At 44.6% G+C, this 18,379-nt stretch overlaps 1 protein-coding gene across 2 annotated transcripts in view; it reads left to right on the forward strand.

The window, feature by feature from the left end:
• Positions 1 to 18,379, forward strand: part of LOC122541784 (transmembrane protein 150A-like) — a 117,777-nt gene that overhangs the window by 65,063 nt on the left and 34,335 nt on the right. For both annotated transcript variants that reach the window (XM_043678755.1, XM_043678756.1), the window contains one exon: positions 1,059 to 1,126. In XM_043678755.1, coding sequence (XP_043534690.1) covers positions 1,059 to 1,126 — 68 coding nt within the window. The remainder of the gene's footprint in view (positions 1 to 1,058; positions 1,127 to 18,379) is intronic.

The following is an 18,379-nucleotide window of genomic DNA, read 5'->3' on the forward strand; positions in this document are numbered from 1 at the left end:
TGCAGGCATTTCTCAACTCATGTTAAAACAAAGGTCTCCGTGCCCTTAACCCCCAGTTGCCCAGCCACTATTCCCAGCCACTATTCTCCAAGGAGCCAGTATTCCAGCAAATGAAACAGGAAATGAAAACAGAAGTTCCTGGAAAAGCTCAGCCGTTCTGGCAGCAACAGTGAGGAGAGAGCAGAGTTAACGCTTCATGTCCAGTGATCCTCTCTTCTGAAGAAGGGTCACTGGACCCAAAATATTTACTCTGATTTCCCTCCACAGATGCTGCCAGACCTGTTGTTTCCAGCGATTTCTACTTTTGTTTCTGATTTCCACCATCTTCAGTTATTTCGGTTTGTTGTCAGATGAAACAAGAAGATCTGTGGTAATTGTGTGATAGACACGATCACTACTTTGTTACAGGAGTGAAAATGTGTTGAAAGTCTTCCAGTTAACTTCAGCGATCAAATGTTTGAAATGATTTAGTGAGGAGAAAGCTGGTGATATTGTAAATCCTCTGTCAGATTACCCAACCCATTTTAATTGGATTTTTGCCTATCTATGTTATACACATTAACAGTGAAATGAAAACAATTTGCGATGCCTCTGTTCCAGCATTGACTGATCTTCTGGTTGTTTTGTGATCTGTTTGATTTGATATATTATTGGCACATGTACCAAGATGTGATGACAAATATTGTTTTATGTGCTAACCAGGTAAATCATACCTTCTATAAGTAAGCTTGAGGGAACTTTAAAAACAGATGCCTTTGATCTCCTACCTCTGTAGCTACCTCTCACTGTCACTCTCTCTCGTTCCCACTCAGTTGTTTTCTTCTTTTGCTCTCCTTGATCTTACTTTCTTGTTTTCTCTTTGTCTTGGGCTGGAAACATATTGACCCAAGGACTTCAGCTCCTCCAGAGATTGAAATTCCTAAAATGCTTTTCAAAGGACCCCAAGCAGAATGAGAATTAGGTGAAAGTTCATGTAGCTGCTGGTTTTGTTTGCACAAAAAAAAGTCTGTGATGCTCAGTACCGTGTTCTCTCTCTCTCTCTCTCCTCCACTCTACAGTAAGTGTGGTACCTCCCCTCCTGAGAGCTGCCTCTTCAGTCTGATCTGTAGTGTCGGGTCCTTCATGGGTAAGTCTCGCCCTTCGGCACAGCCGGAGCTGAGTGAGTGCCCGAATTGCTCGCTGGGCACTTTTTCATGGTGTGAAAGCAATGTCGTGTTATCGTTTTGTTTTTGGCGGTGATGTTCCATGAGCCATACACTGCGTTGGCTGGAGTTTGGTTGTTTATGCGCACATGTTCCTCTTCCATATCAGCCCATCAGCAGGATGTCGAGCAAGTGTTTACAGTAACCAGATAAGATCATTTTTTTCCCAATTGTTTTCACACAGCTCAGATCTTGACTGCCAGGCTCAATTTGAAGAAGAGTAAATAGGGAACCGAAACATGGGCTGGGATTAAAATCCCCCGACTAACGGAGTTAAAATCAGGGTCACTGTGTCTAGGGAATGGTTGAATCATCGAGATTTACAGCATGGAAGGAGACTTTTCAGGCTATCGTGTTTGCACTGCTCAGCCAGCTTCATCCTACTTGCTCTGTATCATGTCAAGCACATTTCCAGGTCATTTTTAAGTGTTTTGAGGGTCTCCAACTCTGTACCCTTTCAGGCAATGAGATCCAGATTCTCCACTGCCCATCTGGCTGAAAGGAACTTCCCTCAAATCCCCTCTGACCCTCCTGTCTCCCACACTAAATCCTGACCTTCCAAACAAAGCTGAGAATTGGCTTTGAAACCCAGATATAAGCAATCATTAGGAGTAAATGTGACACTTGTCTCAGATATCTACAGTTAAATCTGTGTATAACAAAGGGCAGGACAAGTGACATGGCCAGTGCTGGGGATAGGACAGCTCCCTGGAATTAACTGTATTGTATCTCTAATCTGTTGGTTACAGTCCCCACTTTACCAGACAACTCGAGAGCTACAATGAACAAACACAACTTGTAAACTTGTCTCTAAAATTCCTCATCCTTGAAAACATTCTGTTGAGCCTTCAAATCCCACCCTGTTACGTTAGAATCATAGAATCTCTACAGTGTGGAAACAGGCCATTTGGCCCAATGAGTCCACACCGGCTCTCCAAAGAGTATCCCACCCAGACCCACTCCCCTACCCTAGAACTTAATATTTCCCCTGACTGATGCACCTAACCTACACAGCCCACAACGCTATGGGCAATTTAGCATGGCCAATTCACCTAAGCTGCACACCTTTGGACTGTGGGAGGAAACCGGAGCACCTGGAGAAAACCCACGCAGACATGGGGAGAATGTGCAAACTCCACACAGACAGTCGCCCAAGGCTGGAATCAAGCCCGAGTCCCTGGTGCTGTGTGGCACAGTGCCACACTGAGCCACGGTGCTACCCGTTGAAGCAAATAAATTGAGTTAGGACTGGGCAATTGTGAGACCTTACGGAATTGTTGAAGAACTATCCTGGGGTAGGGGGAGGGTGATTGAAACTTGTCTGTTCCCACTCTCATATCCGAAGAATAGCTATCAGGATGGGGTACCAAATATTTGTAAGGAATCGGGGCCCTTCATGGAAGCAATTAAACAACTTCACTCGGCAAGAGCCACATATTCACCCACGGGATGTGGACATCCCTAATTGCCCAGAGGACAGTTAAAAATCAACCACATTGCTGTGGGTCTGGAGTCACATGCAGGCAGTTTCCTTCCCTAAAGCATATTACTGCACCAGATAGGTTTTTCCGACAATCAACATTGAATTCATGGTCATTATTAGATCCTTAATTCCAGATTCCTGGGCCATGGTGGGATTTGAATCTGGGTCCCCAGAACATTACTTCGGTCTCTGGATTAACAGTACAGCATAATACCATTAGGCCATCACCTCCCCTGAAATTATGCCAAACCAGAATATACGACAGGAAAATTCAGGAGGGGTGCATGAATTTTGTTTTAAATTGCTGGTGATAAACCACTGGAACAAGTTTCTTTTCCTGCTACATTATGGGATCAAAATGTTAGCTGAACAGGCAACTCTATGAGAGGTCATCATGTCCTGACTGGGCTGTGGTATGTCAATTATCTTCTTCAGGTTTTAGCTGAAGAACCGCTTGTGCACTGCACTGTTGAAGTTAGGATCATGGTGCAGTAGCAATACACAAACAGCTGTTATGTCATAGCTTGACATTGCATAGAATTTGAGCTGATTAAACACACCAAACAATTAAAACAGTGCAAAAAAGCACTTGTCCAGAGAATGAAAATATTTCAAGCCAGTCTGAAATGGTTTCATTTTGAAAATTGGCCACAATTTACTGTGGAGCAACTGTTTCCTTTTGGCTTCAAGAAAAGCCCAAAGCAAAGCCTATAGCTTATGAAATGTATTGCTGCTGTGCAAATGTTTTATTTATTCATAGGATGTGGGCATCATTGGCAAGACCAGCGTTAATTACCTTTCCCTAATTACCCTGAAGGTAATGTTAGTGAACCATCTTCTTTCATTGGCTGACTGACTGGGTCATTTTGGTGGAGTTTACCAGTTAACCACATTGCTGTTGGTCTGGAGTCACATGTAAACTATGCAAGGTAAGGACAGCAGATTTCCTTCCCTATAGGACATTAATGAACTGGATGGGTTTTTATGACAGTAGATGCACATTTCGTGGCCTTCATTACTGAGACTAGGTTTCTTTTTCCCTAGATTTTAATTTATTTTTAAATTCCTCATCTGTTCCAGTGGGATTTGAACTTATGTCTCTGGATCGTTAGTTGGGTCAGAGAAGCACTATGCTGCAGTGCCCATTGCCAACACACCACCATGGTTCCCGAAACCAGACTCCAATCTTTCCGAAAGAGTCATGGTCATAGAGTCGTAGAGATGTACAGCATAGAAAGAGACGCTTCGGTCCAACTCGTCCATCTCGCCCAGATAACCTAATCAAGTCCCATTTGCCAGCACTTGGCCCATACCCCTATAAACCCTTCCTATTCATATACCCATCCAGATGCCTTTTAAATGTTGCAATTGTGCTAGCCTCCACCACTTCCTCTGGAAGCAAGAGCTTTGCTTTGTTGGCTGTAACTGAGTATTTATTGGGAAAACCAAAGACATTCGTGCCTGCCACAAACTCTGTTCCCCAGTCACTGGTTCTAACCCCTCTGTCTGGTCCCTATCTCAGGCTGAACCAGACTCTGCACAAACCCAATGTCTTATTTGATCCCAGGCTCTGCTTCTAAGCACACATCCCTTCCATCTCTAAGACTACTTACTTGCACCTCCATGGTATCACCTGACTCTGCCTCTGTGTCTGCAGCACTTCATTTCTGTTAACACCAGGCTTCACTATTCCAAGGGGAGCATGTGAGGATTGCAGATCCTGGAGCTCAGAGTCAAAATGTGTGGTGCTGGAAAAGCACAGCCAGTCAGGCTGCATCCAAGGAGCAGGAGAGTTGATGTTTCGAGCATAAGCTCTTCATCAGGAATGTGGGGGGTGTGCAAAGGGGCTGAGAGTTAAATGTGAGTGGGGTGAGGCTATGGTGAAGGCACCTGGGAATGCGATAGGTAGATGAAGGTGGGGGGGTGATGGTGATAGGTCAGAGCGGAGAGTGGAGTGGATAGGTGGGAAGGGAGGTGGACAGTTCAAGAGAGCAGTGCTGAGCTGGAGGGTTGGATCTGGGATAAGGCAAAGGGAGGGGAGATGATGAAATTGGTGAAATCGACATTGATTCTGTGTAGTGGAGGGTCCCAAGGTGGAAGCAGAGGCAGAGACGTTCTTCATCCAGGTGTCTGGTGGCTAGGATTTGGTGGTGGAGGAGGCCTAGCACTTGGATGTTCTTGGCGGAATGGAAGGAGGTTTTGAAATGTCCAGCAACAGGGCAGTGGGGTTGTTTAGTGCACATGTCCCGGAGATATTCTCTGGAGCGCTCCACAAATTGGTGTTCTGTCTTCCCAATGTAGAGGAGACCCCCACATCGAGAGCAACGGACACAGTAGATGAAGTGTTTAGTTATGCAGGAAAATCTCTGCCAGATGGGAAAGGATCCTTTGGGGCCTTGGATGAAGGTGAGGAGGAAGATGGGGGCACAGGTTTTGCACCTCTTGCAGTGGCAAGGGAAGGTAATGGGAATGGAGGGTGGGTTGGTGGGAGGTATGGACCTAACGAGGGAGTCGTGATGGGAATGGTCTCTGCAGAGTGCTGAAAGGGGTGGGGAGGGAACTATATCTCTGGTGGTGGGGTCTGAATGAAGGTGGCGGAAATGGCAGAGGATGATGCATTATATCCGGAGATTGGTGGGGTGGAAGGTGAGGACCATGGGGTTTTATCCTTGTTGCGGTTGGAGAGGTGGGGTTCAAGGATGGAGATGTGGGAAGTGGAGGAAATGTGCTGGACGGTATTGTTGATCATGTGACCTTTTTATATGCCTCCTGCTTTCCAGTAAACCTGAGCTCATCACCTTTCAGCCTGTTTGCCAATGGCCTGTCTACTTTCTGCACAGCTAAAGCTAGGATTGTGATGGAATGTTTTCCACTTAAATAGATGAGTGCAACTCCTTCAACATTTAAGCTTGACACCATCCAGGGCAAAGAAGCCCATTTGTTTGGCATTTCATCCATCACCTTTACTATTCACTTCCTTCATTACTGGCATTTGGTGATAGCAGTGTATACCATTGACGAGATGCAAAACAACAGTACACTAAAGTTTCTTTGACATCACCTTCCAAACCCATAACCTATAACATCCAGGAGGATAATGGCCGCAGATACATGGGAACACCACCATATATAAGTTCCTCTCCACCACACACACACACACTCCTGACTTGGAAATGTATCACCATTTCTTCAGTGTTGCCGGGTGAAAAACCTGCATTTCCCTCCCTAAGGGCATTGGGGGTTTATCTACACCACACGGACTGCAGCGGTTCAAGAAGGCAGCTCACCACCACCTTCACAAAGGCAACTAGGGATGGATAATAAATGCTGGCCCAGCCAGAGGATGCCCACATCCTCTGAAAGGACATTTTAAAAATTCAAAGCTCTGCTGTGCAGAGATCATAACTTGTGCTGATTCCCATTTATACACAATGCTGTGTCTAAGCTGGGCAGCTATGTGAGTTTACAGCAACCTGGAGCTTTCATGCAGGCTGTGCACAAGTTAGCAACACTCATATAAGGAAGGAATTAAACAAAATGTCACATGAGGTAAATTGTTCATTTAAAAAGTGTTTGCCTTGGGAAATGTAATAGTAGGAATTGGCCCAGGGTCTATGCATGTGGGAACTTGTCCATCTTTTCTGGTATGTTCTGTGGTCTTTCATGTTAAAAGCTATAATGTTACTGAGGCCAAGAATGAGGGAGACTAGATTTGTTAAACAGAGTTGAGGATCTCTTGTGGCTGGAGTTCAAAATACTCAGGACACTTGACTGATGAAGGGCTTATGTCCGAAACGTCGAGTCTTCTGCACCTTGGATGCTGCCTAATCTGCAATGCTTTTCCAGCAACGCACTTTGCGACACTTGACTGAGTGTGGCATTAAGGTACCCTACTAAAATTAAGATTAAAATCAAAATCAAAATGGGAGTCAGGAAGCTCTTCCATTATTTGGAACCAGCCTAATACCTTACCCCAGGACATTTTCATTGGATTTCCTCAGTGTCCAAGGCCAAACCACTTTCAGCTCCTTCAATGGTGACCTGTCCTCCATTATAAATTGGCTAAACCACCCCTTAATCTCCGGGGATGTGTAGGATAAGTGGGCTAGCCATGGTAAATACGGGGTTAAAGTGGCGGAGCGGGCCTGGTTGGGATGTTCTTAGGAGGGTCAGTGCAGACTTGATTGGCCAAACAGCCTCTATCTGCACTGTAGGGACTCTATGATTACCGCGTGTTCAATATCATGCACTGCCTCTCAGATAATGGTGTGCAACAAGGCCTTCCTGTGTAGGCCCACCACATTTCAAGATGGCGACTGTCTGCAACAAAAAGAAAGCAAATTTGTCCTTTGCTGCTCTCTTGAACTCTGCTGACCTGGTCTTTGCTACAGGGCAGGAGATGGAGGAAGACATTAATAAGACATTGCTGGTTCATTCCTATTGGTAAAATATTGTAACTGCAGATCACGAAAGCAAGATATCAGATTGTTCTCTGAGAAAGATTTGACCTCCAGTCAGGCTTGTTGCTGAAAAGCCAGCGGAGGAGGTGATGGCCTACTGGACTGTTAATCCAGAGACCCAGGTAACATTCTGGGGATCTGTGTTCGGATCCTACTGTGGCAGATGGTGAAATACGAATTCAATAAAAATCTGGAAGTAAGAGTCTAACAGTGACCATGAAACCTTTGTCAATTGTTGGAAAAACCTATTTGGTTCACTAATGTCCTTTACAAAAGGAAACTGCCATTCCCCACCTGGTCTGGCCCACATGTGACTCCAGACCTAAAGCAATGTGGTTGACTCTTAACTGCCCTCTGGGTAATTAGAGATGGGCAGTAGATGCTGGCTCAGCCAGTGATGCCCTGATCGCATGAATGAATTTTTTAAAAGTAATGAATAATATTAACAGCACCAGTGCAGACCATTCAGTCCAAAAAAGTCCATGCTGGTCACACAAGGTAATTTGCACTGCACCAGTGGGAAGTGTTAGATTTGTGTTTCTTTACTCTTTTTTTTGGTGCGTCAGCCTCACTGGAAAGATCAGCATTTGTTTCCCATCCCTAATCATCCTTAAACTGAGGGTCACAGTTACCCATTTCAAAAGGCTGTTGAGAGTCAACCACCTTGCTATGGGTCTGGACTCATATGTAGGGCCAGACTGATTTTGTTCCCGAAAGGTCATTAGTGAATCAGAAGGGGTTTTTGTGGACACTGAGACTGGCTCTATATTCCAGCTGGGCTGCTGTTTAAAGACTGGTTTGTTCCAATTGAGCGCACCTGCACATCAGAATGGCCAGCTTTCCAAATGATGATAAAAATAATTTGTTAGATCAGCTGCTTACTGCATTTTCCTATCCACACTCTCCAGAAACAACCAAAACTCCTCAGCAAGTGTTTGGAAAATTTGACTTTTTTGCCAGACCAAATGTTGCCACATAATATAACTCTTCTGTGTTCTGTTTGGTGTGATCTGTAATTATGATGCTCTCTGATAATTCCCCAAACTGTTACTCTCTGTAACACAATGCAAACTCAAGTCATTACTGAACACAATTCTGTGACTCAACTAATATTATTGATATTTTAACTTGACAGGCTGCTCACTTATGTTTTTGCAATGAGTTCATGGTTTGCCCTGAACTACGCAGGTATGCCAGTGTGATGCTAGTCTACCAAGTCTTAAAAATCAAGGTTAGGGTGATATCTGGTATTATTATCATGCTTCAAGGCTTCCTTGTTCACCCTGAGTTTTATTATCCCAGATATTGGACATTGGTAGACTTGGTCATGGAGGCAAAAAATTGCACACAATATGAATTTTGGACATTTGAAAGTAACCTGAGGTTTGACAGCATAGAGCCAGTTTTATGAGAGCGGGACTCCAAATTATTGGGAGTGTGTGCTTGTACAATTATGCCTTTCTGCTGAACTCTAATTCTTTCCCCATATAAGTAAATCTGACACGAACCTGTTATAATGCATCATATCAGCTCTGATTTATGAATAACCTTTTATTGTTCTCAGATTAATATCAAACTTTGTGCAATTCTTGGCTGCTGTTCCAATAATATCATGTAGTGCAAATAAAACTCAGAAACAAAGCTGAAGAGATATATCATTGCACATAGTTAACCCTTTGGTGTAACACTGCGTTAATCATGTATCACTATCTCTTATAGTAACATTTATTACGTATTTAACTCTCTGTTGTGCAGTCATTATCAGGAGTTAATATTTGGGATGAACTTTTGATGAGATACTAAACTCTGTTCTCTCAGATGAGTGACACCTCTTTAAAGAAGAGTAAGGCCATTCTATTTATTCATCTGCCAGCACCCATAGGACCTGGTTTTTCATCTCATTGCTATTTATGGGAGTTCAGTGTTCAATGTGGAAAACTTGATTGCCATGTTCTACCGCAGGGCCAGGAGGGATAACCTGGAGAGTGTCAGCTGCTGCTGGGGATTCACTGTTGAGTTGCTGAAAATGTTCTTTGGAGTATCCTTGGATCTTGAAGAAGAGAAGCACTATCCTGTGAGCAAGACGATCATATCCATTTAACATCAGTTCATAATTGGGCCTGGTGGCTTTGGGAAAGCCTTGTGTCCTGATGGCCAGCACGTTGCTGGATCTCTCAGGCTTTCTCTTCCTATCTCATATCTTTTATCTACTGGATTTGCCATTGGACAAAGGCCTGGAGCTGTTAGATTGCTGTCCTTTTGACTTGTTCTGCTAGGTAGTGAAGGCTCTGGTCCAGGAGGTCATACAATTCAACAGCAGTTTTGTCAAACTAATCCTGGTGATGATGACGCTCAAACCCAATGGAATCTCATACAGCCGACTTTCTTTTGAGTGCACTAGAATTCTAGAGTTGAGTTAAACAAATTTTCCAGATCGGTCATGAGCTGAATTTGGAATTCCTGTCTTCAGTTGGGCTGCTTTAGGACTAAGACATTGCAGTTCACCTCTTCCACCTTTGGTCTTTGTGATGTTTTGATGCTCAGTGGGTGTACATTACTGACTGAATCAATCAGTGATCTGTCCAACAGGCACCAGTCCTTCATACAGACCAAGCGATACAGTGCTCACTTTGACCTGAACAATGACGTAACGCAAGAGGTGTCAGTTCTTTGATCTAGAATGTGGTTTTGTGCAAGGTTTACAGCTCAGGTTGAGGCTTAGGATGTAGGTTTGCTTGCTCAGCTGTAGGTTTGATATCCAGCCGTTTCATTACCTGGCTAGGTAACATCATCAGTGGCGACCTCCAAGTGAAGCGAAGCTGTTGTCTCCTGCTTTGTATTTATATCATTCTCCTGGATGGGGTTCCTGGGGTTTGTGGCGATGTCATTTCCTGTTCGTTTTCTGAGGGGTTGATAGATGGCATCTAGATCTATGTGTTTGTTTATGGCATTGTGGTTGGAGTGCCAGGCCTCTAGGAATTCTCTGGCATGTCTTTGCTTAGCCTGTCCCAGGATAGATATGTTGTCCCAGTCGAAATGGTGACTAGCCACAAAAAGATACGACCCTCTCTCCCTTGTAGTCCTACACACAGATGAAAAAAAACACATCTATCCTGGAACAGGCTAAGCAAAGACATGCCAGAGAATTCCTAGAGGCCTGGCACTCCAATCACAACGCCAAAAACAAACACATAGATCTAGGTGCCATCTATCAACCCCTCAGAAAACGAACAGGAAATGACATCGCCACAAATCCCAGGAACCCCATCCAGGAGAAAGATATAAATAGAAAGCAGGAGACAACAGCTTCGCTTCACTTGGAGGTCACCACTGATAATGTTACCTAGCCAGGTAGTGAAACGTCTGGATATCAAACCTACAGCTCAGCAAGCAAACCTACACTCTAAATGTGGTTTTGTATTGGTCCTTTTGGAGGAAGAGGCTGATTGTGATAATGAGGCCAGGCTGAGCAGCCTTTGTCAGCCGGATGACACCATTTGCAGCCTTTCCCACCCCTATTTCCCAATGGTAGCGGCCTGATGTCACATTCCCCAAAACGAATGACCTTGCCATCTTTTGAGTTGGCAGTGAGGACTTCCTCAAGGTTAGAAAAAATGTTTCCTTCATGTCTTCACGGGAATCGAGTGTCTTGGCATAAGCACTGACAATGGTGACCTCATGGTTACAGCTCAGATGGAGGTGAAGTGTCATCAGTCTTTCATTTCTATAATTGGGGGGTTTTGACAATGCACGCAAGGACCTAGTCCTGATTGCAAAGCCAACTGTGCGGATATGAGGATTGCTGTCACTCTTGCCTTTCCAGTGGGACCTGCATCCCGCAATTTGCTTCTTCACTGCTCCTTCTCAGGAAGGCAGGTCTTATTGAGGTTGGGGATGTCAATTTGGAATCTCAAAATCTCACACAATGCATCTAGAGTTCTTCATGGGTGCTCACTCTTGAGATGAGTCTTCTAACATTCCAAGTTGTGAAATTAAAAATTTCCCTTTTCTGCCCGTCATCTTGCAAAGAATGGTTCCTCAACCAGCAGAAAGTGGCACTAGGCCTTTATTTTTCTAGCGTCCTTCCCATTTAAGGTGAGTAGAAGAGATCTACTCAGTTACAGATGCTGCAGCCCAAAGAGACCCCTGTCCCAACACAGCTGATGATTGGCCTTCACGTCTCTTGTCCCAAGTGCAGGATCTTGACCAGGAACTCCAGGTTCACAGACCTGACCCCATAACCAGCCAAAGGATTCAGACATTGGACCCTTGCAGAAACCAGCACGTAACAAGGCGGCCTTGGTGATATTGGCATTGTTCACATAATCTTGATGGTTTGGAAGTCGGATTTTGGTGGTGTTGAGCCCTCATGGCTGGGAGCAGCTTTCTGTTACAACCTACTTCATTCACAGCTGGTAAGAGATACACAGTCTTTCTCCTGTACAGCCTTTGAGGACTTTTTGAGCCATCCTTTGTCTGGCACCTACCCCTGACCTTGCAGCCGTGCAGGAGCAAGGAGCTGTTGACAACATTGCTCAAGGGATCATTGGGATGACCATTGGTGAAGCACAATAGCGTCTTGAACATATCAAAGTGGTAATCCACAGAGATTACAACATTTTATTTTAGATTAGATGCTCTACAAAATGGAAACAGGCCTTTCGGCCCAACAAGTCCACAACAACCCAGACCCGTTACCCTACATTTACCCCTGACTAACGCACCTAACACTATGGGCAATTTAGTGTGGCCAATTCACCTGACCAGCACATCTTTGGATTGTGGGAGGAAATCGGAGCACCCGGAGGAAACCGACACAGATACGGGGAGAATGTGCGAACTCCACACAAACTGTCACCCAATGCAGGAATTGAACTCAGGTCCCTGGTGCTGTGAGGCAGCAGTGCTAACCACTGAGCAACCATGCCACCCCAGTCTGCTTAACTGGCTTTGGGGTGTCCTGAGGTTGGAATATGGCACTATTTGAATGCAGGTCATTTGTCATGTTTCAGTAACTCTTGGTGTAACACTTCTCAGTGCATATCAGTAACCCCCACAGTGCTGTAGCCTTTTTCTCATCATTAATCCTTTAGTGTAATGCTCCCTGGTGTATCACATCTCACTAGTTCCTCAATGTAACACTTTATCCATTGTTAATTATTAACCTTTGAATGTAATGATTAATCTGGTAATGTAATGCAGTAATTGCTTTGTACATTAACAGCCTCAGTGGGACTCTCAATTTGCTCTCCACTGCTTCACTATCTTTCTTCTTGAGTTCTTTGCTTAAAGGCAAGTCCAACCCACAGCATCACAATCTTCACCACAGAAAGTAAATTGCAAACCTACCGCAGCCAGAACGAGAATTGAACTGTGTGTTGTTGGCACCAGTCTGATCCACAGGATCTCTGTTTTATTCATTAACGGGATGTGGGTGTTGCTGGCTAGGCAAGCATTTAATGCCGCATCTAATTGTTAAGAGTCTATGGGTCTGGAGTCACGTGTAGGCCAGACCAGGCAAGAATAGCAGTTTCCTTCCCTAAATGGCATTAGTAAGCCAGATGGACTTTTCCTGAGAATTGGCAATGGTTTCATGGTCATCATTAGACTAAGTCCAGATATGTATTGAGTTTAAATTTCACCATCTGCCATCGCAGGATTCATACCAAGGTCTCCAAAATATTCTCTAGGTCTCTGGACAAATAGTTAGCAATAATATCTCTAGGTAACCACATGGCTATCAGGAATCTCTTCTGTTCTTTCCCATACCTTTTATGGGTGTGTCAGAAAGATTTGCAGGATGCTATTCAGCCTGCTTGACGTGACTGTGTCATGGACTGGAATAAGATTTGTACCTAGGATCTCTGGCTTAGGAGAGGCAGGGACACTACGCACAGTATCTCCAGACCTTCCTCCTTTCAGTATATTTTCCTTTAAATAAGATGACCATAACATCCTCTGCCACAGCCTCACCTCTTGTTCCACTTTCACAGATATCCACTGAGACTGTTAATAAAAGCGAGTTCTCCTCCAAGTCTCACACCATCTTGACTTGGAAATATATTGTCACTTCTCAAGTGTTGCTGGATCAAAATCCTGGAACTCCCTCCCTAACAGCATTGTGGGTCAACCTACAGCAAATGGACTGCAGTGGTTCAAGAAGGCAGTTTACCACCATCTCCTCAACGCAGGTTAGAGATCAGTAATAAATGTTTGTCCAGCCAGCAATGCCCATGTACCATGAATGAATGAAAGGAGATGCAATTAGGGACAGAAAGGAGACAGGTTACAGCTGTTAATTAATTGATGTCTAGGTATGTATAAAGGGAGTAGCTATGACTGGGGATACAGCAGCCAGACTTGGATAGTCAATAAACTCTCTGCACAAGGAAAACCAATGTCTCATAGTTTTTATTTGAACAACTGCTGGGTGACATGGTGGCACAATGGTTAGCACTGTTTCCTCAGCACCAGGCACCTGGGTTCAATTCCACCCTTGGGCAACTGTCTGTGTGGAGTTTGCACATCCTCTCCATGGGTTTCCTCCAGCTGCTGTAGCTCCCTCCCCCAGTCCACAGATGTGTAGATTAGATGGATTGGCTGTGCTGAATTGCCCATAGTATCCAGGGATGTGCAGGCTAGGTAGATTAGCCATGGGACTGTAGGGTTACAAGGATAGTGTAAAGGGTGGATCTTGGTGGGATGCTCTTTGGAGAATCGGGATGGACCAGATAGGCCGAATGGCCTGTTTCCACACTGTAGAGATTTAATGATTCTACCCCTAGTTTGAATCTACTAACAGATATCACCCATTAGTTTGAGGTTTGTGAGCGCCTGAGACGACCTCTGTCTCAGTAGGAGTGCAAATTGGAGAAGGAGATAGCAGGATATCCAAGACATAAGCGCATCCAATCTTCTGGTTCCCTATTTTATTTCTTGTAAGGTTATGAGTTGCAAAATTCTGAGGCATTGAACTCCATGCTAAATCTGGTGAACTTTTCTTCTCATGTTGAGTAAGGCCCTGCACCCAAGGAGGGAGTCTCCAAAAATTTTCTTCTGTTCAATCTTGGGATAGATACTGAGAAAGATACTGCCAACAGAAGTCAGCTGCAATCACACAATCAGAAGAGAGCAGAGGTCAGGAGACCTGAGCAGACTGAACATAACATGCACCCTGTTGGTTCCCCCCCCCCCCTCCCAACAGGTTTTGTCTCACTTCCAACCCCCCCCCACCTCCACATCTCCCATAGCAGCACATGGAGTCTGGCTTTGAAGGAACTGAAACAGAGAAAAGCGGTTTTTTTTTAAAATCTCTCAGAAATAGAATAGGAACAATATGCAATTTGGCCCATCAAACTTGTTCTGTCATTCATCTACATTATGTCTGATTTTTTTACCTCAATACCATTTTACTGTACCATTCCAATATCCCTCAATATCTTTCATTTCTAGAAAACTATGGCTACGTACACATCTCATGATTAATGTGAGAAGCAATGACAATACCCAACTGGCTTGTTTGAACAAGGACAGTGAGACAATTATTTGATGAGAGGTCTTTTTCCAGACTCCTTCCTCTCATTTAAGGATGGATGGAATGGTGCACCACTATCCTCACTGCCTCACTGTTTGTGTGCACTCCTTGATGTTGCTTGTCAGGAAACTATGGGGTAAAAACAATGACTGCAGATGCTGGAAACCAGATTTTGGATTAGTGGTGCTGGAAGAGCTCAGCAATTCAGGCAGCATCCAAGGAGCAGCGAAATCGACGTTTCGGGCAAAAGCCCTTCATCAGGAATAAAGGCAGTGAGCCTGAAGCGTGGAGAGATAAGCTTGAGGAGGGGGGGTGGGGAGAAAGTAGCATTGAGTACAATGGGTGAGTGGGGGCGGGGATGAAGATGATAGGTCAGGGAGGAGAGGGTGGAGTGGATAGGTGGAAAAGGAGATAGGCAGGTAGGACAAGTCCAGACAAGTCATGGGGACAGTGCTGAGCTGGAAGTTTGGAACTAGGGTGAGGTGGGAGAAGGGAAATGAAACTGTTGAAGTCCATGTTTACCTCATCTCATTTTCCCATTTACTGTACCTTCAAGCAGTGCATATTGTTGCATTTTTTTCAGATAAAACGGTTGAATTTCCGGTTCTTGATGGTAAAATTCTGTCCATCCACATTTCAAAGGCTTTGAGACCTTGGATAATTGGGCTGCCTACAGTCCAGGTGTTATAATATTAGAAAAATGTTGATCAGGCATAAATCTTTGAGCACATATTTCCTAGTACTCATGGTTATGGTAATTCAAAGAAGACAAAAAGGGTGGCATGGCAGCTCAGTGTTTAGCACTGCTGCCTCACAGGTTCAGTTCCACCCTCGGGCGACTGTCTGTGTGGAGTTTGTACATTCTCACCATGCCTATGTGGGTTTCCTCTAGTTGTTTTGGTTTCCTCCCACAGTCCAAAGATGTGCAGGTTAGGTGGATTGGCCATGAGAAATGTAAGGTTACAGGGAATGGGGTGGGTTTGGGTGGGATGCTCTTTGGAGAGTCGGTGTGGACTCGATGAGCTGAATGGCCTGCTTCCACACTGTAGCGAATCTATGATCAAGCCATTGTCTACTTTCACAAAACAAAAGGGTCTAGAGACAGAAGAATGGAGTGAAATTCAGTAGAAATAATCTTTCCATTATATAACAGTAGCAAATTCCCTCTTGAGGTCTACATGCGGTTTCTGGAACCCTCAATACTATCAATAATGGTAACCAAAGAAATTACTGGATTGTCATAAAGACCGATATGGTACAATTAGTTTCCTATAGAGAAGGAAATTTGCTGTCATATTCTGGTCTGACCTATATGTGGTGGACTCCGAAATGTCCTCTGAAGTGGCCTGGCAAGCTACTCAGTTGTATTCAAGAAAGTAGCTCATTACCACCTTCTGAAGTAGAGATTGACAAAAGGTATTGGCTTTACTAGGGAAGCCCAATTTCCATGAACGAACTCAAGAGAAAAGGTTATTGCTTTAGAATAATACAGAAGACATGAAATGAAAAAAAAAATGCAATTATGAAGTTCTATCTACAGCCAGTGATGTGCTTTCAGAAAGGAGAATTACTTTTGCAAATGTTATAATAGAAATTATAAGAAGGGAGTGAATAAAATGGAGTGGAGTGGAGTTCAGCTGGAACCCAGAGAAAAGAGAACAGAGGAAGAATGTGAGTGAGTGTAGAATTGGACTGAAGGCACATTTTTAGCAATGAGCTATCAGGAAGTGGACCAGACTAATATTTAGTCTCTTACATTCTTCGGATGTTGCTGTATATCTCCAACAGGATCTCCATGTCTGACAGAACTGGAAAGATTTTGCCAGATGTTGGTGATCCACTTCCAGTAAGGATCGGATTTATTAATCGGATGGTCTATGAGTCATTGATGCAACTCCATTTTAGAAGATGCCATTAAGAGAACAGAGGCCATTTCAGAGCAGCACAATTTCTGAAGCAAAAGGTTACAGCTCACAAACCAGCTGGATTTCCTCAAGGGAATTTGCTGTTGCTTTACAAACTGCTGATGCATAAGTTTTTTGCTGGTTTTAGGACTCCAAGGGTGAATGTCACTAATTATCTAGATAGATATAATTTGTTCATGCCCATTGCTGTTGTCTCAATAATGACTGCAATTAAGATAGATCTTATTTGTCTGTGAGATACTTTGGATCATCTTGAGGTTGCCAAAGGAGCTCTACAAATTCTAGATTCTTATTTGACAAAGCATTTGGTTAGTTTACCTTAACTTCTGTTAGGCACTGTGACATTTTAAAAATTCATTCATGGGATGTGGACATGACTGGCTAAGCCAGTATTTATTGCCCATCCCTAAGAACCCTGAGTGCAGTTAGAAGTCAACCACATTGCTGTGGGTATGGAGTCATATGTAGGCCAGACCAGGTGAAGACACCAGGTTTCCTTTCCTAAAGGGTCTATTCACAAAAGTTTCATGGTCATTGTTAGGCTCTTAATTCCAGAATGAATGCCATATTTCACCGGACCTGGACTCCCAGAACAGTACCACAGTCTCTGGATTAAGAGGCTATTGATAATCCCACCATGCCATTGCCTCCTCCACTTTCTGTTTCCTTCAGTGAGTGGTCATGGAATATTTCCTGACATTTTAGGCACTCTATAAATGAGCCAAACATGACTTAATTTAGTAGTGAGAATGTACCTGTTCTTGCTCCTGACTGTATGAGGGTAGCAAACATTTGAAAATTTAAAGAAAAGGCATGTACATTGTTGAGAAAATCTAGCTGACTGTACCTCCATTTAAATTGATCACATTCCTATCACTGTACTTTTCTCCAGTTCCCACTGCTGCCCACCTCCCGACAGTGCTCCCACTGCTCCCCAGGTCCTGCAGTGTTTCTGTACCCACTGCTCCTCACCCCCTACAGTGTTTCTGTACCCACTGCTCCCCACCCCCTACAGTGTTCCTGTACCCACTGCTGCTCACCTGCTACAGTGGTCCTCTACCCACTGCTCCTCACCCCCAACAGTGTTTTTGTAGCCACTGCACCCCGCCTCCTGCAGTGTTCCAGTACCCACTGCTCCACACCTCCTGCAGTGTTCCTGTACCCACTGCTCCTCACCCCCTACAGTGTTCCAGTACCCACTGCTCCACACCTCCTGCAGTGTTCATGTACCCACTGCTCCTCACCCCCTACAGTGTTCCTGTACCCACTGCTCCCCACCTCCTGCAGTGTTCCTGTACCCACTGCTCCTCACCCCCTACAGGGTTCCTGTACCCACTGCTCCTCACCCCCTACAGTGTTCCTGTACCAACTGCTCCACACCTTCTACTGGGTTCTTATACCCACTGCTCCTCACCCCCTACAGTGTTCCTGTACCAACTGCTCCACACCTTCTACTGGGTTCTTGTACCCACTGCTCCACACCTCCTACAGTGTTCCTGTACCAACTGCTCCACACCTCCTACAGTGTTCCTGTACCAACTGCTCCACACCTTCTACAGGGTTCTTGTACCCACTGCTCCACACCCCCTACAGTGTTCCTGTACCAACTGCTCCACACCTTCTACTGGGTTCTTGTACCCACTGCTCCCCACTTCCTACGATGTTCCTGTACCCACTGCTCCCCACCTCCTGCAGTGTTCCAGTACCCACTGCTCCACACCTCCTGCAGTGTTCATGTACCCACTGCTCCTCACCCCCTACAGTGTTCCTGTACC

The sequence above is a fragment of the Chiloscyllium plagiosum genome, chromosome 38 (assembly GCF_004010195.1).
Source record: "Chiloscyllium plagiosum isolate BGI_BamShark_2017 chromosome 38, ASM401019v2, whole genome shotgun sequence".
NCBI classification, from domain to species: Eukaryota; Metazoa; Chordata; class Chondrichthyes; order Orectolobiformes; family Hemiscylliidae; genus Chiloscyllium; species Chiloscyllium plagiosum.